The following is a 22,246-nucleotide window of genomic DNA, read 5'->3' on the forward strand; positions in this document are numbered from 1 at the left end:
CCTCCTTTTTAAAAACATAAAATGTTTTTCAGGTCCTCGATCAGTATGAACGGGAAGGGTTTAACTTCCTAGCGAAGGTGTTCAATTCTTCACATTCCTTCTTAGAAGACTTGACCGGCCTCACACTGCTACATCAGGAGACCCAGGCTGCTGAGGTAAGAGCACACTGTGCTTTCCCTACTGGCCAGTCATGCTTGAGCCCTGATGGGCACTGATCTCCAAGCACTGCCTGCCCTGAGCATGGCCACTGGGAATTCACTGTCCTTAATGTCTGTGTAGCACAGTGCGAGTCAGTGAAGACATTAGACTCTGGCTGTGGTCTCCATAGAGAACTGGCTGGCTGGTTTTTCACAGTTAGGTGCATCTTCTTAGGCCGCAACCCTTCCATGCAATGACCTCCTGCAGGCTCAGCCTGGGAGGACTGTGCTGTGTTGCTTTGCTAGAATACTTTGCAGGTCATCATATCCTGGATTACCTCATCACCTTTTTCTTTGTTTTTAATAAATTTTATTGGGATTAAGTGATTACATAAATTTCAAAAATTTCACAGTATTTTAAGATAATGATACTTAAAGTTACAAACACATTCTAACCTCCACGAGGCAAATTGTCATTATTATAGTCTATAAACTTTGTGAATTCTATGGGCTTTGACAATACAGTTATTTCTTCCACATCGGGTGGAATGTACATTTCTTTCCTCTTGGTTAGTGTGAGCTGTTCCCTCTTTCCCTCTCGTTCCCTCCCTCCCTTTGCTGCCTTGAGCTGCTTAGTTCATTTTCATCAATGTCCAGTGCAGCTAATGAGCCCCTCTGTTGTGTGTTTTCCCGTTTCCCTCTGATTCTGTGTGCTCCTCCTGGTTCCCATCAGACGTGTGCCATATATGTGGTCAGCAGAATGGGGTCATTTAGTAACGATATGACAAGATGAGTAGAGGTCCTTTTGTTTCTCAAGTCCTGTTAACTTCGTTGTATCTCCTTACATTTTGTATTTAACATCCACGTATCAGGGAGACCACCACATCACCTTTTTCAAAGACTGACTTTAAAAAGTAGTTATCGTTTTTTCTACAAATGCATATTTGTGCTTCTTAAAGGAAGTATTGTGTATGAGATGGCAAATCTATTCAAGTCACTTGGCAAAATGCACAAGTCCTCCAAATAGGTGACGACAAGTGAGGCTGGCATTTCCCCTCGTCAGCCTGCTGTGGAGGCTGCCGGATGGGGCCGTGGTGGTGCTCCACAGACTGTGTGGGGAAGCCTGGCCTTTCTGGGCACTGCAGCAGGGATCCAGGCACCAAGGTGCCATCAGGTCCTGTTCATCGCTGTGTATCCTCACCGCTCCGGGGCCCCCAGATGCCCAGGCCCAGTACTGGACTGGCCAGTGGGCAGGGGGCTGCTGTTAGAGGGTGGGCTGGCACTGAGTGGAAGAAACGATGTGGAAATCCTAGAGTTGGACTCATGAACAGATCAGGGTGAGGTTTCCATTCACCAGAGAGCAAGATGGAACATGCCAGTGCTGGACTTAGAGCTGAGATGCAGTGCGCTTCTGTGTCTGCTGGGTGTTGAGTGTGGTCTTCTGAGCAATGTGGTGCCTCACAGCCCATGATGTTAGAGAAGTAACTGCAGAGCTGGGCAGCCATGCATGTGAAGAGCCAGTGCACGGAGCTTTGCCATCCAGCACAAGATAATTTACGTGAGGCTGGGAAGTGGCTCAGTGGTAGAGCGCTTGCCTTGCATGCATGAGGCCCTGGGTTCGATTCCTCAGCACCACATAAGCAAAAAAGAAAAAAGCCGGAAGTGGCACTGTGGCTCAAGTGGTAGAGCGCTAGCCTTGAGCTGAAGAGCTGAGGGACAGCGTCCAGGCCCAGAGTTCAGGCCCCATGACCGGACCCAAAAAAAAAAAAAAGATAATTTACGTATTTCCCTTTAGTTGGCTAGGTATCTGACTCTTCCAAAAACAGTATTTGTTAGGATAATAGGCTGAGTCTTTAATTAAGCCCAGTACAATTACATTTTAGTCGGTTGGATGTTCATATCCATTCTGAAAATTCCAAAGAGAAGGTGAAGTTTAGGGGAGCAGTAGTGACAACACAGGCGGAGGGTACAGAGATGTGATTCCAGCCATAAGCTTGGATTTGCTTGTTGAATCGTTAACTTACCCTTACAGTTTTGTAATCCCCAGTCACACATCCAAGCTTACATTAGAGATGGTCAACCCATAAGCCTATGAGCCAGATAGGTCTTGTGGCTGTGTTTTTTTGGTTTTACTTTGTTTTTATTTAGTTTAGTTTTGGCCTGTTCTATGTGTTAAGTTTTTAAGAAAGCCAATATCTAAAAATCTTGTTTTACATACAAATATGAATTTTCCTATTTCTAACTTGAAAGATCAGATCTGGCAACTGTGGGCCTGCACTCGTCAATAGAGATGGTTAGCCAGAGCTGAGAAGCAGATCTTACAGATAAACAATCTGCTAGAGTCAATATTTAAAGACATAAAACTTTCTGATCCTTATCTGGGGTGTAGCTTGGTGGCAGAGTTCTTGCCCTGCATGCGTGAGGACCTAGGCCTTCCTGAAGACAGACAAGCTTTTTGTGCCTGGCCTGCAGATACGTGCGGGGAGGGTGGGGAGATATTCGCCACGTATTCGATGCTTTACAGTTGGTGACCCTTATAGTCACTTGGGTTTAGAAAAGGGTCTTTGTTTTCCTTCAAAAGCTCTAAATAGGGCTGTTTTCAGAGAAGGCCCAAAAATACAGTATTCACTAGAGAACCTCGTAACAACGAAGCCATTGTCCAGCTTGTGGCACTTTCTTTGCTGTGAAAGATGTGTGTATGCTGCTGGGTAGAACAAATACATATATCCAAAACACACATGTATCTCTGTAAAAGTATCATTTGGTTTATATAATACTAGGGATTGAACCAAGGCCTTTTGCATGCTAGGAAAGTACTCTACCACTGAACTATATCCCTATCTCTTTTTATTTGTTAGCTTTCTCCATTTTATGACAAGATCTCAATAAGTTCCCCAAGCTGTCCTTGAATTTTGGATCCTCTGGCTTCAGCCTCCCAAGTAGCTGGGATTAGAGGTATATACCACCTTGCCCCTATGTATTTTTTTTTCTTTTTTGAGGTACTAGAGATTGAGCTCAAGGCTTTGGGCATACAAAGCAAGTGGTCTTTTGGTTGTTGTTGTTGTAGTCCTGAGGCTTGCTTAAGTCCTGGATGCTGTCCCTGAGGTTTTTCACTCAAGGCTGGCACTCTACCACTGAGCCAACAGCTCCACTTCTAATTTTTTGGTGGTTAACTAGAAATAGGAGTTTTCCTGCCCAGGCTGGCTTTGAACCACAATCCTCAGATCTCAGCCTCCTGAGTAGCTAGGATTACAGGCATGAGCCACCAGTGCCCAGCTCCATTTTTTATTTTTTTAATTACTGAACATCTTTTGCAAATCGTATGCCAGGCACTGTGCTAATAACTGAATCCAAAGTTAATGAGACAGCGCTACTCACTCATGAGCTTTTGGGAAGGAAAGACGTAAGTAGTAAGCTCACTAAAAATGTTTCATGTATACATTAAGTGCGGAAAGAGCTGCTTCTGCCTTGATGGTGGGTAGGGATGTCAAAGGGAGCCTCTTGGGAAGAGAACAGGCATTTTAGGGTCTTTGCAGGTCTCTGTGCTACTCCCTATCAGGAGTCTGTTTTTGGAGAAAGGGCATAATAATGAACCATAAAGTATACCCAAGACAGCTCCATCCTGATTTAGTGAGACTGACTAGTGTAACCCAGACATTTTTTTAATTAGTGTATTAATCTTTCAGAGGGATTTCACATGGTATATTGCACTTGCCAGTACTGTACTTGGATCAAATCAAGAAAGGGCACCGAAGTTCTTGCACCCACACCCCTCCCACCATCACATACCCAAGAATGTCTACTGATTTTAATGTACGTTACAGGCCTACTCTGCTGCTATTGGGATTAGCAAGTGATTTACCAGGAATTATCTATGGGAAGAAGGGTCAAAATGGCCCCAGACAATCCCTGGGGGCTACACTCGCAAAGATAAAGACGTGTTGAGCTAATGGAGTAAGTGAAGGTGGCTAGATGGCATTGGGGCTGGAGACTGGAAGAAAAGGAGTAGGACTGGAAAAACTGATGTGACCTGGTAGATGAGAAGTGTCCTTTTCCACTTAGCACCGTGAGGAGAGGCTGCAGAACTCAGGCAGCCCAAGAAATAGGCTTGGTAGATAAATTTTATTTAAGTTAAAATTTTTGAAATGAGTTTATGTTATATCTCAAAAGAAGGGACCATGAACCCACACCTGTATTCTTTGTCTTTACCAGTATGGTTGCCAAATGGTAGTTAGGTACTGCTCAGGAGGTATTAGAAGGCTCTGCAGAGGAAGGAACTCGATCCATTTCCCTCCATCCTAAAATGTTGCCATATTCAATAGAGTATTTTTTATTCATTTATTTTTTGTTGGTCATGGGGCTTGAACTCTGGCCTTGGGTGCTGTCCTTGTGTTCTTCAGCTCAGGGCAAGTGCATATTTGCAGATGCACCCTGACTCCTTGTTTCTCCTTGGTTGGTCTCTCTTCATCCTTTCTGGAACAGGGTGTCAAGTCAAGGTTCTGTCAAGCTGAGAAGTTCATTAAGTATTTTCTTAAGCTTTTATTAGTAACGATAGATAGATAGATAGATAGATAGATAGATAGATAGATAGATAGATAGATAGATAGATAGATAGATAGATTATACATATCTATATACACACACACACACACACACACACATGTATGTTTAAAGTGTTGGTTCTGGGCTTGAACTCAGGGCCTAGGCTCTATCCCTTGGCTTTTTTTGCTCAAGGCCAGTACTTTATCACTTGAGCCACAGCTCCACTTCTGGCTTTTTGATGGTTAATTGGAGATAACTTTCCTGCCCCAGCTGGATTCAAATCAGGATCCTCAAGACCTCAACCTTCTGAGTAGCTAGGATTACATGTGTGAGGCATCGGTATCTGGTGTCACCTAATATCTTTAATTAATGCATTTGTTGAAGAAAATCTTTAATGTAGATCAAATATACAAATGATTTAGTCTATTTCCTAAACATGGGTTTTTTAGTATTATTTCTTTTCCTATGATAAAGTAAGTTTCTGTTTGTATGTATGTATTTTGTCCCATCTGTGAGATCCACATTTGCTATGAGAAATACCAAAATATTTTCAAACTCAGTCTAAAGAGAAAAGACTGTCTCTTAAGAGTTAATAAAAAGAAGCCATGTTGGAATATCCTTGAGAAATTCAAGTTCCCAAGTCCCATTACCCAACTGCTCCTGAGTATTCCATACTAGCTTTCTGGAAGTTTGCATTTTCCTGATTTCTGAATTAATTTTAGCCTACTTTATCCATTTACTGAGACTCTGTCTTCAGTATTTGATGTTACATCACCTGGTTGTGATGTCCAGGGTCTGTACAGCATTCTTGTTAATCTCATTTGCATTTTCATCCAATTTTGGCCAACAATATGCTCTTATCATATTTGAGGCTTAAAAAGTGATTATTGAAAAGGAAAATTTCCAACCCACTTTGGCATAGTTATAGTAAAATCACATGCAGGACAGAAATGGATCAGGTCTGAGATCCTGAATTAAAGTTCAGATTCTGAATCATGCTAGTTCTAGAAAATAGAGTGTCCATTGCTCTCCTAGCAGGAAAATCATGTGAGAAACATTACCATCTCTGGTGTGACTTCACTGGCTCTGCGAGTCACTACACAGCAAAGTAAATAACACAATTAACGAGGGATTCTGTCGGGCCTTTTGCACTTACACTGAGTTTTTGGCCTCTCCCCTCACAGCTGGTTTTGATTTGGTTTCTGTGGAATATTTTTTTTGTTTTGAATTTAACAACAGTCAGATATTTATATACAGCTTCATCAAGAGCCTCCGATGACAAATATGCCTTTAGCGGCCAATGGAAGCTGTGGGAAAGCCCATGTCAGCACTCAGACCTGTTTCCAGTGGAGAGTGCTCACTCTGGGGACTGACCAGGCCTGCCCATGCACCCTGCTTGTTTCCCAGAGTTCTTTGCTGCTCCCTTCCACCCTGCCTGGCCCGTTCTGGGACAGTGCCCTGCCTTGAGTTTTCCTTGTGAAGCAATCCCTCAAGACACAGCCTTGGCCTTCTCTCCTAAGTAAAGGGAGGAGAGGCAGAAACCACAGGCAGAAAGCCATTTGATTCTTAGATTGGAAACCAGAGCCTGGCTTTTGAAATAAAGTTTGGCAGTTTCTTATTCAGAGCTCACTTTGTAAAATGTGTCCCTTTTATTTGCTGTCAGAGTTATCTACAGGGATGTGGTGTTTAGATAAGTTGGTATTAGGGAAGGGTCCAGTTGGAGAGCAGACAGTGGAGTCTGGGCAGAATGCCCCGCCCCTCCAGAGAGGGCGTTGATGGTGAAATCCGTGAGGAGGCCTGGAGGCCGGAGGAGGGTAATCATAAATGCTAAATGCAGCGCAAATACAGCCTTGGAAATCAAGTCTTCCTTAAACTGTCGTCTTGGTTCTGCCATGGTCCTGGGACTGGCAGTGGATGAGTAACTTCAGCGTTTTCTACCTCTGCTTCCTCATTGAAAATGACAGGCTTGAACCACTGTGAAATTAATCCTTCTTAGATCAAAACTGCCAATTTGATCGATTGTTAATACTAAAAGTGTTTAAAATGTATCAAAACAGTTGCCTTTTGTGTATCTTTTTTCAGAACAGCAATGCATACATTTGTTCATGGGGCACTGCGCTGGTGTTTGCACTCAGGGCCTGGCACTTGCTAGGCGGGCACTGTACCGCTGCTTTTCTCCATTCTGTAACTCTTTTCTGGTGTCTGTCCGCATGCTTTCCTTTGAGGTTTACATCTACTTGAGTCATAAAGGAGCATTTCTTCTGCTTCGTGTAGTGGTTAATTCAAAGCCAGCACGATCAAATCCATCGTAATAACTCACTTCATTCTCCAGATGTGGTGCCCAGGACTCCAGTCCACCCCAGCCATTCAACAAGCCACTCCCCGCTCTTCTGCGCAGCTTCCAAAGAGAAGCTGCAAGGGTACCATCCGCAGAGGCAGAACACATACACCTGAGGGTGCTCCATAAAATCCAGCCAAGTTCCCTCATAGTTCGCAGGGTATGAAAGCTCCACCTGCCTGGCAGCCAGGGGCTGTTACCTCTCTACAATTTTGAAGGCGCTCGCCTCTGCTTACCTTGTGCAATCCTTCCTCGTTCTGTGATTGCTGGGGGCAGTTGAGAAGGGGTCCACTGGCCAAATGCCTCTCCAAATCCTTGGGGTGCTTTGGGGGAAGGGACAGAGTGAGGTCGCGAAGAGGTCAGGCAGCCTGAGAGTGCTTTGTTGCCTGCTTTTGTAAGCTTAAGCAAGTGTTTTGAAGAGCCAGATCTCAACTGGGGCCTCAAATTTTAATATTCCTCTCTCTGCTGCAGTATTTTCTTTTTCTCCAAGAGCTTTCAGTTTAAAAGTTCTCAGACATACAGAAAGCAGAATGAAAATGCCATGGCTACTTGCGCACTGGCTCATCCGTGTGCGCCTTTCTCTCTTGCTTTTCCACTGAAAAGGGCTCCCGTGTACAGTGACACCTCACTTCTTAACTTTCTGCTTGAGTTTTCTGACACAACAATCTCATGGAACCACATGAAATCCAGTACGTGTCCTTTTCCCAGTAGTTCTCAGGGCTTGTAAGCTTTGCTTGCTTTCTCCTTAGCTCAGTAACTTTGTATTCAACAGAGTTCTCAGAGTCTTTCAGCACCAGTCATGTGCTGCACATAAACTTACCTTTTCCTCCCTCACCTACTTCCTCCTGCCCTCCGGCTGCTGCTGGACGGAGGGGGGAGGGAGTGGCTCTTCCTGCCAAGTTCTCCTCTGGGCATCACCTAGGCATGCTGCCTGGGGAGGCAGCCCAGGAGCCAGCCAGCCTGGAGCAATGGGCCCAGCCCCTCCCTCCCACACTCCCCCATGTCTGAGCCTTTTGGAGCCGTACAAGGCCATTTTCAAGTGATTCATAAAGCCAAATAGAAATAAGGAAATTATGATTTGAGAAGATAACATTTGTCCCCTCCCTGAAAAATTTTTTTTAACATGAAATTCTGTTATCTTAGATGAGACTGGGCTCCTGGCTTACAGGACTGGTTTGGCTGGCCTGGTGGACACCTTGGAGGCAGCTGAGTGTGCCTTCAGATTCTTAAAAACAGCGAGACAAATCAATGCATCCCTTTGAGTTGAGGGGCTTCTTTAAGACCAAGCCTGAGAGCAAGGAGTTCTTGGAAACTGAGCTCAGTTGCACCCCACTTCCTGACTGCACATGGGTGTGCCAGACTCCCCCCCGCAGAGCTGTCCTTCCAGTTTGCCAGTGACGTTCTCCAGGGGCTGTATTTTACGGCAGACCCTTCTCACTTGCTAGACTAAAATTGAAAATGGACCCATGGTTCTGAGGTCTTAGCTTTGATCCATATGTCTCTCTGGTAGCTCTCGGGAGCAGAGAGGGTGGGAAAGTGAAGTCTCCTAAGCGTGTTTGAGAGCTCGGTGCTCATGTCTTATCATGGCTTCTCTCAGTCAAGTAGTTATCATAAGCCCAGCCTTGGGGACATCGATGACATTGGAGGAGGCAGGGTAGGAACTCAGTGACTGAGACTACAGGGCCACGGTGAGCATAGCCTAGCCTGGGCTTCTGTCCCTTCTGCAGGCTCAGGAGGGTCCAGCACAAAAGACAGCTCAGGAGGAGCCTGGTTTTGAGGTGGTCCTTGGTGGTTTTAACGCACAGGGTAGGAGAGAAGAATTAGAGCTGGGATTCCAGAAGGGCCTGAAGCAGGAGAACATTTGAGATTCCCCAGTGCAAGGTGCCCAGAAAGGCAGAGTGGCTGGAGCTGAACGCATCACCTGTTAGTTTCAGGCATCTGGTCTTGTGGTGCCCAGACCCATATCAAGAAGTAGATACAATACATACCCTGAACATCATAAGCCAGGATAGGATAAAGACACCTGCATACCCATGTTCATTGCCACACTAGTCACAAGATATGGAAACGGCCAAGATAAGGAAACAGGCTAGATGCTCCACAATAGATGAGTGGATCTAAAAAACGTGGTACCTATACACAATGGAATTTTACATAGCCGTTAGAAAGAATAAAATAATGTCATTTGCAAGGAACTGGATAGAACTAGAACAAAATCATGTTAAATGAAGTAAGCCAAGCTCAGAGAGACAAAAGGCATATTTCTCTCTGATATGCATAAATTAAATCTAAAAGACATAGATATGATCAATTATACAGGATTCTAGATACTCACACTGTGGGACTGAAAGAGAGAAAATGGAAACACAAAGACATGATGTCTATATGTCTCTTCATAGATAGATAGATTTGTAGATTGAAATGAACCCCAAAATGTGGAAATAAGATATCTCTTCTTTTTAAAAAACTTATTTTTTGGTAATCTGTCTTCTTTATATATGGTATATTCAGGTGTATAACTTCAGGAGGGTCGGGGGAGGGAACAGAACTCAAGGGAAAAAGGGTGAGAAAGCACAGCAGTGGAGCTCACTGGACACGGATGGACGTGAGCTGTGCAACTCGCAGGTGGAGACGGGAGGGAGGGACTGGGAGAGGGAGGGAACAGAAGACACTGTGTGATAGGAAATGCATTCATTACCTGGTTCCGATCATTGTAATCCCTTTGTACAGCACGTCTATCTTAACAATAAATTACTTTTCAGTAGATAGGACTCCCTTTTGCAGAAGTGATCCAGGGTCAGAGGAGTGATAGATAACTGGCCACCGTTCTATCATGTGCTCCATGCTGATCTACATGGGAAGGTCTGCAGCACACAGCACAGGCACAGAACGGGGAAGGGCAGGCTGAGTGCTGAGATGGGCTGTGTTTGAAGAGTCCCCTGACACTACTGGTTCCTCCTACAGCCTTTCTACTCTTATACTGGTTTTAGTGAGATCGGTGGGTCCTGAAGAGGTTTTGCTCTCTGATGAGGTTGTGGTTCCATCTCTGTCCTCACCACTGGGAAAAGGGTAACTGATAACTTACTTTTGGGGGGGGCACTTCCTTTTTCCTAAATTGGAAATGGGAGTTAAGAGCTGACCATTGCTTGCTTGCATTCTGCTATATGATATGTGTGGGAATGTGTTAAACTAGAACCACTACGTGTATCTTAGTGTTGTAGGACAGCACTATCCAATTCCGAATTGCAAATAGGTAAACAGCTGTGGGTGGATTGTTGTTGCTTTGCTCAGGGCCAGATCTTCTGGAACTCGGGCACGCCAAGCATGTGTTCCACCACTGAGCCAGCCACACGCTCAGCCACTTGTTTTGTTTTAATTTACTGCTAACTTAAAGTATTTGTATTTATTCTACCTTAATTCTCCTTGGAAGAGTCCCTACCTAATTCTGCATTTTATTAAAAAGAAAGAAACTTGGCATTGTAAAAAGATTTTCAAAATATTTCATTTTCATAAAAATCAACAGACATAAAACACCGTGCTGTTTTAGTTTGACTCCAGCCATAGGTATCAAATTGGCATTTGAAAGTATCAATCCAAAACAAAACTTGAATAACTTGTTCAAGTTTGTGCTTAAATATTTATTGGTTCATTTATATTTATGCTCTAATCCCCTCACTTTTTTTGTTGTTTTGATTTTTGGTTTTGTGTTACTGGGGTTTAACTCAGGCTTCGTGCTTGCTAGGCAAGTACTCTTGAATCATACCCCAGCCCCTTTCCCTCTTTCACAATGAACTGTGACTTCAGTACCCTGACATCTGGGCTGGGATAAAAGAGGGGTTGGCTTCAACCTTAGCATGGTGAGCCCCCAGCTAGTGTGGCTCGTGGACAGAGCATGGGACGGGTTTCTGTAGACTGAATGGGGACTGGCCACTACTTGTATCTCTTCCTGGTGCCTGAGTCCACCTGTGCTCTGGACTCATACCTCCCTGACAGAGCTGGTGGTATAATGTGCTTGGAAATCTTTTTTTTTTTTTTTTTTTGGTCCAGTCGTGGGGCCTGAACTCTGGGCCTGGGTGCTGTCCCTCAGCTCTTCAGCTCAAGGCTAGCGCTCTACCACTTGAGCCACAGCGCCACTTCTGGCTTTTTTCTTATGTAGTGCTGAGGAATTGAACCCAGGGCCTCAGGCATGCAAGGCAAGCGCTCTACCACTGAGCCACCTTCCCAGCCCTGTGCTTGGAAATCTTTATAAGTGAGATCTAGCCATCACTAGAAGCTGAGTATAAGTGAACTAAATGGAAACTTGTTACCAATTTTTATTATCTTTAGTTGCTCAAATTTGTTACCCATTTTAAAATACAATTATTTCTTGATCTGTCATCACAGACTTCTGAACATAAGTATCTTGAACATTAAGCAACCATTAGCCATCCCAACTGTAATTTGTATTTAACAGATATTGAGTGTCAAAGAGATTGAACAACAGCTTGTTTTGTTGCAGAACTTATTTAAAAACTACTTGAGTTTGAATATACATATGTTTCAAAAAAAAATCTCTGCAAAAAAACTTGAAACTGGGTGTGATGGCTCAGATCTCTAATCCGAACTATTTGGGAAACTGATTGGGAGGATCACAGCTCAGTCTGGGGGGAGAGGGAAAGTTATGAGACACCCTCCCCATCTCAACCAATGAAAGTCTGGCATGGTGACACACACCTGTATCCCAGATACATGGAGAGTGTAAATAGGAGGATCATGGTTCAGTCCACCCTGAGGAAAAAGTGAGATCCTTCTTAAAAGAAAAAAAAAAAAAACAGGAGCAATAGGGGCTGAGGGCAGAAATCAAGCCTTGTAGCACTTGCCTGGCAACCACAGGCCATGAGTCCAAACCCCAGGGGACCACCAAAGATAACAGTAACTTCACTGTGGTTCACACCGTAATCCTCACTGCTCTGGAGGTTGAGATCTGAGGATCCAGGTTCAAAGCCAGCCCAGGCAGGAAAGCCTGTGAGACTCTTACCTCTAATTAACCACCAGCCAGAAATGGAGCTGTGATTCACATGGTATAGAACAAAAGTTTAGGGATAATATTCAGGTCTTGAGTTCAAGCCTCAGGACCAACACAAAGGGAAAAAAAAAACTTTAAAACAATGGCAACTGCTTAACTAAACCATAATCTTACAAAGGACATGTATGTGTCTTTTGAAATTTTTGTTCTCATAGCGATAGCTAGATGTAGACTTCTCTCTAGGGCACTCCCACTTGTTCCTTCTGGCTGTTATCCCCCGCCACTGTTAGGGGAAACCGTCACCCAGATCTGCCCATGCTCGGGTCTCTTCTCTGAACTACAGCACCGTGTCTGCCCCTACATCCTCTTCTTCATATCATCCCCAGGTTCCTATTCCACCTAGTACTACAGGAGTACTGAATAAACTGCTTTTATGCTTGTGTTGCTTAAGGAATAAAACAAGAAAAAAGATGTCTGGGCAGAGTGGGGGTTCACATCTGTAATCCAAGCACTGAGACAGGAGGATCATGAATTTGAAACCAGCCTGGGCTATGCAGCGAGACCCTGGCTTACATTGGCAGGGAAAGCTATCCAGGTTTGACAATGACTTAAATGCCTTCCATCTGTGGCCAGTCCAATTGTGAGTATGGAATTGGAAGACACGGATGGTCCGCCGGACAGACTCCTGTTCTGCTGCTGCCTGGGATTGGGGTTTCGTTTACTTCATCCGCTGTCAAAGCCAGTTTTGCTCACCACAGGGTCTGCTAGTTTCCTCCCAGGCCTTCTGAATTAAGCAGTTCCCTCCTTAGAGAAATGGGCTCTGACCCATCCCTCCTAGCAAGGACAAGCGAAGGTGTATGTGACACATGTGAGTAACAGTCTGACTGCACCGGGCACCTTTGAGGTGTGCTGTGTTTCCACATGGTGTGCAAAGGAAGGACTCAGTCCAGAGAATACTTTTAGAAAAGTTAAAAGGTGGAGGTCAAGAGACTCTGCCTCCTTGTTTCTTTTATATTTTAATATTTTCAAATGATACATGACACATTCAAGAACATATAGTCTCTCATATGGCTGACACACACACACACACACACACACACACACACATAAAATTTCAAGAAAATCAGATCCAGGCACTGGTGGCTCACGCCTGAAATCCTAGCTACTCAGGAGGCTGAGATCTGAGGATCAAGGATAAAAGCCATCCCAGGCAGGAATGTCTGTGAGACTGTAGTCTCGAATTAACCACCAAAAAACCAGAAGTGGCACTGTGGCTCAAATGGTAGAGTACTAGCCTTGAGCTGAAGAGCTGAAGGACAGCACCCAGGCTCAGAGTTCAAGCCCTATAACGGGGATGGGGGGGAAGTGTTTTTTGAACACTCAAGTCAAAAACTGCCTTCTTGCCCCTCCCATCTCTTGCTTTGCTCAGCTCTCCGCCCTGAGGGTAATTCCCCTGTGGATCCCTGTGAATCCTCACCTGCTTCTCTTAAATTCACAGTTCCTCTTACTTGACCTTGAACTTTAACAAATGGAATTAACTAACCTGTGTCTAAGTCTCCCGAGTCCCAAGTTCACATTGTGCAGAGTTTAGGACTGAACTTTCTCAGTGCATGTAGCATTCCATAATTAGAAAACTGTGGTCTCCCCTTCGTGGACTGATGTGGGTAGCACTTCCAGGTTGACCTTGCAGCGTCTGCTAGAGCTCTCCTGTGCACGTCTCTTGCAGGTATATATCACATTTCTCTTTAATACTCTCTAATTCTCTATAACACTAAAATGCTAAGTTTAATACTGAAGAATAGGATTTTATTGGGTAGGGTTGATCTTGGGGTGGGGGCACCAAGCTCTGTAACACCTAAGATATTTTTCCCCTGCCAAACCCCAGTTTTGCTCCTTTGTCTGGTGGGGGACGATATTACTCCCATTGAGAACATGTGTTCTAGATTATTCACCTGGGACCAGAATTGTTAGGTCATAGAAAACACAAATCTTCAACTTGATTAAATCATGACAAACTGTCTTCCAAAGCATTTGTAGAAATCTAAATGATTACCAGAATCAGATAGGAGTTTCTGTACCTCCATGTTTGCCAAAATCTTGGTACCATCATATTTAATTTTTTTTTGCCAATCTGTTAAGTGTAAAACATTATCTCATTAGGGTTTGGGTTTCATTTTCCTGATTGCCAGGGAGATTAAACATCTATGTTTATTGCTTATTTGGATCCCTCTTCCTTGATAGCTTATTTCTCTAAAAAATCCTTGTGTGTTCTACTTCTGCAGTTCTTGATCAAAGAAAGCACAATAGAATGACTTAGCTGTTCCCTTGAAAACCTTGGTTTGCTCTAATCCAGATGAGCTGTTTGACTTGGCCAGCTTCCCACCCCTCTGGCCTCTGTGTCTTATTTGCTAAATAGAAGTATTGGCCGGGTTAGAACAGTGGTTCTCAACACTGGCTGCTCATCAGAATTGACTCAAATTTTTTTTTTAAAACAAATAACTGCTGTTTAGACCACACCTGTACCCGAAAGCCGGAGTCCATTGGATGAGAGATCACTAAAGCCCTTCCAAATCCACTGTCTGTGATACTGATCGAGGAAGTCCTCAGGGCCCAGCTGCAAGGTCTTGGTTGTCATCCTTGTCCACACTCTGAATCCAGGTGCCAGAGGATTCTTTCCCCGTAGAAAATAGTATGATCTGTTTTGTAAATGTGATGTGACAAAGGAGAAAATTCCTTAATTGAGTCCTCAGAGGAAACAGTGTCAGCATTCAAAGAACTTTTTTATGGATGGTTTACTTTTAGCACTAATAGGGTTGTTGTTGTTCACACACTCTAGAACACCACGGGAAAAAAAAGTTATAAATGAACTGGGCATCAGTGGCTCACATCTGCAATCCTTGCTACTCAGGAGGCTGAGATTTGAGAATTGTGGTTTGAAACCAGCCTGGGCAGGAAAGTCTGTGAGACTCTGATCTCCAATTAAACACCAAAAAGCCAAGAGTGGAGCTGTGGCTCAAGTGGTAGAGTGCTGGAGCACAAAAGCTCGGGGAAGCGCCAGACCCTGTGTTCAAGTCCCAAGACTGGCACACACACACACCAAAAAAGACACAAGGGGGAAAAAAAGCCATAAATGAACCTTGGAAGAAATGAGCGTGTGTCAGGTGACAGTGTTCTGGCAGAGCAGGAGCCTGCTAGGGCTGAACTCGTGAGCCTCTGGCTCTGCCATCTTCACTGCCAGGTGCTTGCCTCTGACGCCAGTGGGTAGGGAGAGGCATGACAGCCAGTGAGCCATCTGCTCCGTGGAGAGCTTGTGAAGAGCACTGCCCTTGTGGGGAGCCACAGGGTGAGGATGGCTGGGGCTGGGGCAGGTGTGCTGAGGACAACACGCCACTCCCCTCTACCTCTGTGCTTTCAGGTCTCCAAGCATCAGCCCAGTGGCACTTTCTGGTGCTTATCTCTTCCCCCATAACCACATCACATGTGACCAATATCTGTCAAAATACCTTGTATTTTTTGAAGGATGTCTACTCGTATTTGCTTAGTTGATCATCATAAAACCATTTTCAGTTAAAAAAAAAAAACAACAAAACAGGTGCTGGTAGCTCACGCCTGTCATCCTAGCTACTCAGGAGACTGAGATCTGAGGATCATGGTTCAAAGCCAGCCTGGGCAGGAAAGTTTGTGAGACTCTTATCTCCAACAAACCACCAGAAAACTGGAAGTGGCCCTGTGGCTCAGGTGGTAGAGTGCTCGCCTTGAGCTGAAGAGCTGAGGGACAGCGCCCAGGCCCAGAGTTCAAGCCCCACGATTGAAAAAAACAAAAACTCAGTGTAGCTATCTAAGCCTGTGGTGAATGATAGAAGCCAAAAGTTTAACCTGAGTTTACTATGAAAGTAGTTTATTATTCTGTGGAGCCAGGCTTCAGAATTTTGGCCCAAGGATTCTAGACAGGCAGGACTTCCTGTCAAGACCATCTGTTCTTTTTTGTTGTTATTATTGACTTTCTTTTCTCACTGGAAATAGCAGCTGCTGCTACTTACTGCTGCTGCTGCTGCTGCTGCTTCCACTTCCTTCTCTATCTTCTCTTTCTTTTCCTCCTCCTCTTCTTCTTCTTCTTGTTCTAACTAGAAAGCAAAAAACATGGCCTCAGACAGCTCCAAAATCTATTTCTTCCTGTAGAAAAAAATCTTTTACAGTGACTATGATTGTTCAGACTTGGGTCGCATGACTTCTCTGAGCCAATTGCTATAGATATGGACAAGCTGCCCTGATTGGCCATCTTGGGCTAGGCACAGGGTGTGGTGGTTGGCGCCTTCCTTCAGAACCATGTAGGTTTGCTTAGAGAGGGTTATAGTCAGACCCACAAAGGAGATGCTGATACGGTTTGTAGGTACTGCACATACAGGGCAACAGTCCATTATAAAGCTAGTCTACCTGTAACTCTGCTCCTATGTCTTTCTTGCCCCTGCTAAACAACTCTGCTTTTGTAGGAGTGGCCCACTTTAAGTTCATTGTAAAATCATGAAACTCCAGTCCTTAGATTTGCCCAAGCTTGAGTTATTCTTCTTTCTGGGTTTACCACTGTGCATTTGCCTAACCAGAGATACCAGAAGAGAACTCTTTATTCAGCGTCCCTCACCACCACCTGTCACAGAAAGAAGTCTCTCAGTTTGAGCTTGGTGCGTCTTCCCTTCCCCACAGCCCGCAGCCGTCTCAGGGTGCTGAGGTGCATCTGCTTTTGTGTGCTCCCGTGCACCATCATGTGCTCGCAACTCTGGGATGAAGGGCGGTGCTCTGGCTTCTGCTGACCTACGGTGGACTTCGGGGCAGGTCACCCCGAGCAGCTTCATCCCAGCCCAGATGGCCAAGGTCAAGATGGCTGTCTCTGCCCCAGGATAAGCGCTTTAGTCTCCTTGGCAATCTGAAAAATTGCTCCCCACGCTGCAGCTCGTTGACAGACCCCGATCTGTAATTAGGAATACGAACGGCACAATACAGGCCTCACACAAATGAACCGTTGTGGGTATTATGGGCCCCTGTGGAGTATTTGGCCTCAAAGAAGAAGCAGGGGGTGGGGGAGTGGAGAAGCTGGTTGCTGTTGAACAAATTGCTACCAGATGTAGATTTCAATAAACACCATACTGTTGTTCTCCTGCCCAAGGTGCTAGAAATTTCTTGAGGCAATGGAGCGCTCAGTAAACCGGAGCTGGTTCCAGTCCGCTAGAGCCTCCTGGTGGTCCCTGTCCCCACACACTCATGCCCAGAGCGCAAGGCAGCCCCCCAGCCTTTCTCCATGACTTCACCTTGTATACCACCAGTGTGACAGACTTCTGATGTCGCACCCATCAGAACCAAAAGAAGCCTGAAACTGGGATTCCGAAAGAAAGTTCCAAGGTGGAGGTGGAAGGATGGCTTGTAGGAAGAGACTGTGTCACCAGGGAGAGCTTGAAAGCCTGCCCCGTGCCATACAATGACAGAAACACCAGCCAAAAATCCTTGGAGCAAGAATGGGCCTCCAAGCCTATAGCTGGTGGAATTCCTCCTCTTACGGACAGACCTGTTCCTGATCCATTGTTAGTGGATTATTGCGTCCCTTGGCTCCCACCTCTTCAGGTTAGAAGCTCAGTTCCGCCAAATGCATGAAGACCAAATGCATGGGACTAATTCACCCAAACCATGTGACTGGCAGGTGCACTGGGCAGTGGGGTTGTCTGCCTGCCCCTCCTCACGCATCCGTGAGACACTTGATAACAGGAAGGTTCGGCACTCACCTGAAGGAGCTGTGATAACTCATTCACCACATCACTATGGGGGAGGGGGGAGGCGTTGCTTATCTTGGACAGTGACTGCACCTGCACATTGACTCCCTCTTTCCAAGGCCCTCACAGGCCCTGCCCCTGTCTGTGAGCAGTCTTCTATACCTACAAAGCCAGTAGCTTTTTGAGTTAAAATCACACTTCCTGTCACTAATGGCAAGGAAGTTCATAGACCTAACACCTACCTTCCCACTGTCTCTTCACTGTAGTCAATGTTGTCCTCTTCGGTCTCCTATTCTCATTAATTTCATCTTCCAGGGCTGACCTTGGTACATGTGGCCTTGGTACTTCTTGGATATGTGAAGTAGGATCATCATGGCCAGGAAAATTTCACATACCTGACCGGGAACAATTACTTTGATCCTATGGAATGGAAAAAACAAATTGGACACATGTTTTGTTTTTTTGTTTTTTGGGTTTTTTTTTTTTTTTTTGTCAGTCGTGGGGCTTGAACTCTGGGCTTGGGTGCTGTCCCTGCGCTCCTTAGCTCAAGGCGAGCGCTCTACTGCTTGAACCACAGCGCCACTTCCGGTTTTCTAGTAGTTTTTTGGAGAAAAGAGTCTCACGGACTTTCCTGCCCAGGCTGGCTTTGAACCGTGATCCTCAGATCTCAGCCTCCTGAGTAGCTAGGATTACAGGCTTGTGCCACCAGCGCCCGGCTGGACACATGTATTTAAAACAACCCAGAACCTCTGACCTTTCCCCAGGAGGGTGTTTTTTTGGAAAGGACAGGTCAGGTGCAAGCACTTGGTAACATGGGAGGCAAAGGTGACATCAGTCTACGGCCACACACTGGTGTTCAGTGGCGTCTTCTTGAGAGAGTGACAGAAGGAGCAGTGAACCTCTTGGCCTGCTGGTATCAGTGGCGTTGAGTATGCCTGGCACCAGGCAGTCTGTGCATAGGAGCTTTCAGCAATTGTGTATGGTTGAACCGTGAGGTGAGCGCCAGGCTTGACTCCCGTCTGTGACTGCAGCCCCTGGCATGAGAACTGGCACTCATAGAAAACACAGCGAATTCTGATCCTTGTCCTAGTATCTCAGTCTCGTAGTCCTAGCTACTCAGGAGCCTAAAATCTGGAGGATCATCGTTTACAGCCAACCTGGGCAGCAAAGCCTGGAAAAATCCATGTCCAAAATAACCAGCAGAAAGCTGAGATGGAGCATGTAAGCTGAACAGTGAGTGAGATTCCCCAGATGAGAAACGCCTAAAGTGGGTGATGCTTGCACGACTCTGAATCTTTACTAAGAAGCACTGAACTGTGTGCTTTTAATGGGTGAATTTATGAAACGGGAATTACAGATTAAACAGAAAGAGGTGAACCCCATAGAAAGGCACACCAGGCATGTAAGAGAACAATATGATGGGGAAGGCCAGGGGCTCTGCCAGGACCATTCCTCTCACTCACCTCAACTAGAGTCCTTCAGGGCTGGAAAGTCAGTTAAAGGAACAAGTTTCCATCGGCCATTATAAAGACCACAATAAAGGCACGTAAACCAGAGTTTACAGAGCAGAGCAAACCAAATCAGCTTGTCTGGGTAGGAGACAGATGTGAGTGAGTGTTACAAACTGTTCTCATTTTGTGTTTTTCCTGCATAGCACATCTGCACATTGCCCACAATCCCCCCTATCTGGCCGGCACTCACTGAGCACCCATAAGGAGGGCATCCCGGGTTCTTTTCTGTGAGAAGTACATGGTCATTGGGCCATAGTAGATCCAGGGGAGGCCAGCCCCAGCCACTGCTGACCTGAGAGTGTGGTAAACCCTACAGGGAATGGAGAGGAATGATCCATCTCTAACCAGGCATGGAGTACTTAGAGCTTTGCCCGCCATTCCTAGAAGAGAGCCACCCTGAACTCGGAGGTTTCCTGCCAGGATGGCAGAAGAGGGAGTGGTCGGCCTGGTGCTCAGGCAGCTGGGAAGAGAACAGCCCCAGCACTGAACGGTCTCACAGTGTGGAAAGGGCTGTCCACACAATTCACTTTTTTTCTGCCCAAAAACAACCAAAATGTTGAAGAGCAATGCTTAGTAATCCAGAGCCATCTTTGCAAAACATTATGCCAGAAAGCTAGAAGGATTATAAAATATGTACTTGCTAAAGAAGACTATTTCTCAGCCCCCACCGTCCCTTGGCGCCAACAATAGCAGAGCTTTGGTTAGCATTTAGGTGGAGAAGTAGGCAGGATGAGGAGGCTGTTTAAAAGACCCTGAAGAACTGCAGCTGTTGGGGCTAATTTTTCTCCTTGCAGTGTTGTTCCAAGCCCTTTGTCTTCTATGTGGGGTGAGTTCATTTGGCGCTGTCATGAGTCATCCTGCCCACAAATGGTCCCTCTTGGAGAAGCCCTTGCAAAAATAGACAGTTCCCATTGCCTTGTGTGAATCGGGAGTTGTGTGTGCCTGCCCTGGGTGGGCTGGTCTGCATCTGCTCCATCCACACATGTCAGGACTTCTAAGGTGTGGGCTCACCCTCAGCCGGAGAGAGCCAGAGGGGGAACCTCTGGGGTCTGCAGTGGAGGGAGGCGTGCTTGGGGAAGACTAAGGCCCCACATCTAACCTGATTGGGAGCTTCAGCTGGGCTGAGAACCAGACATACGAACAGGAGAAAAGCATACAAGTTTCATTGTCATATGTATGTGTTCTGAAGAGAGAACCTAAGCAGAAAGTCCTGAGACCTTTTCAACAAAGGCTGAACTTGTGAGGGAATGGCAAGACAGAGGCCTGGGCTGGGCGCCACATCCTGAGGAAGTCAGTGGGGAAAGGTGAGGTTTGTCATGGTTCGCCACTCAGACGGGTCCAGGCAGAATGAGCACCAGTCACTGTGATGAGGCTGTTTCCTGGCCTTTGCCCTGGGAGGCGTCCCCATCACGGAGATTTCATGGCTGCGTTAAGAAAGGGAAGGGCAGCTCCCAGGGCCCCTTGTGTGGCCGCTGTTCTCAGACAACATCTGCTTAAAATAGTCCATATGCAAGCAATGCGTCCTACAGAAGCCTACCAACAGCTGGCCCTGGTTCAGCCATCAGGCAGGTTTCTGGATTTCACAGGTCTCAGTGCGGTTCTTTACATGGTTGATGAGACTTGTCTAGAAGGAGGTGAATAGCATCAGAGATAGATAGATAGATGTTATTGTCATTCCAACCCGGATCTGGCTAAGTTGAGCTCTGGCTTCTACATCACATTTTCTTTACTATTTGACTAGCAGATCTAGCCGAGGTGAATGTCCGGGCTAGGGGTGTAGCTCAGCCCTGGGAAAAAATAGCAGCATGAAACAACCTTGCAACAAGGCAATGGATCTCTGGTTCCTCCTTCCTAGGTACATTTAAAGTTCTGCCCAGTGAACACATTAAATTCACCCCAGAGAGGCCATCCGAAACTACACTTCTTCCTGTGTGCTCTTCGGTGGTCTTGGCCCACCCTTTGCTCAGGGTTGGAGCACAGTAGTTGAACACATCCATTTCCCTGGCCAGAGTGATAGACTCAGAAAGGACCCACTCCTCACCCACCAGAGCCGCTGAGGGGTTGGCGGGGGTCTGCCTTGGGACCTAGTGCACCAGGGCGGCCGAGGGTGACACGGCCCCGTGTGGGGCCGCCAATCTCAGTTTCAGTGAATGAGCCATAAGGAAATGAAAAGTCCAGTTCCATGTTTCAGGCGCTTGGTGGCGGGCACTGAGTGTGGATTGGCCCCTTGTCCCTGAGACCCGTGTCTCTCTGAGGAGACGAATGTGCCAACACTCTGATTGCCCGAAGCCACATAGAGCTGTGCTCGCCGTCATTTGTTTGGAAGTTATCTAAATGAGAATATAACATAAATAGTCAGGTTTCTTTCCCAAGTATATTATTCACATGAAAATTCTAATGAAAAGTTACCACGTGGACAGAGCCACATACCACACCAAAGGAGGTATTACTATACCCCCACACATACACATGCTCTTCCATTAACAGGTTTTAGACCTTACTGGGCCTAATAAGTGAAGGTTTTTCAGAAGGTCGTTGTTGAGGTGCTGGGGATTGAACTCAGGGCCTTATATTTGCTAGGCAAATGCTCTGCCACTTGAGTCATGCCTCCAACTTTTTTCCCCTATACTGTCTTGAATTTTTCCTCCAGGCCGGTTTCAGATGAGCTCTTCCTACCTACGGCCTGTCTCATAGCTGGGATTACAGACATATTCCACCATATTCACCATGCCCGGCTTATTCTTTGTTGAGATGGAGATCTGACTAACTCTTTGCCCTGCCTAGCCTAGACGCTAATCTGTACCCTCCCAAGCGGCTGAGGTTGCTGGGTAAGCCATTCACAGTACCTGGCTGTGTTTGTAAAAGTGTTTGGCCTCTCTGAGGCCCAGGTGTGGGTGTCACGGGCTGTGCCAATGCGTGGACCTGAGCGCTACAAGGAGATACACTTTGGGATG

The 22,246-nt window shown here is 45.9% G+C and overlaps 1 protein-coding gene across 4 annotated transcripts in view; it reads left to right on the forward strand.

The window, feature by feature from the left end:
- Window positions 1-22,246, forward strand: part of LOC138822707 (ubiquitin-like modifier-activating enzyme ATG7) — a 179,198-nt gene that overhangs the window by 100,111 nt on the left and 56,841 nt on the right. For all 4 annotated transcript variants that reach the window (XM_070015571.1, XM_070015572.1, XM_070015573.1 and 1 more), the window contains one exon: window positions 33-155. In XM_070015571.1, coding sequence (XP_069871672.1) covers window positions 33-155 — 123 coding nt within the window. The remainder of the gene's footprint in view (window positions 1-32; window positions 156-22,246) is intronic.

This window comes from Dipodomys merriami, unplaced genomic scaffold, assembly GCF_024711535.1.
Source record: "Dipodomys merriami isolate MVZ:Mamm:240054 unplaced genomic scaffold, mDipMer1.0.p SCAF_114, whole genome shotgun sequence".
Classification (NCBI taxonomy): Eukaryota; Metazoa; Chordata; class Mammalia; order Rodentia; family Heteromyidae; genus Dipodomys; species Dipodomys merriami.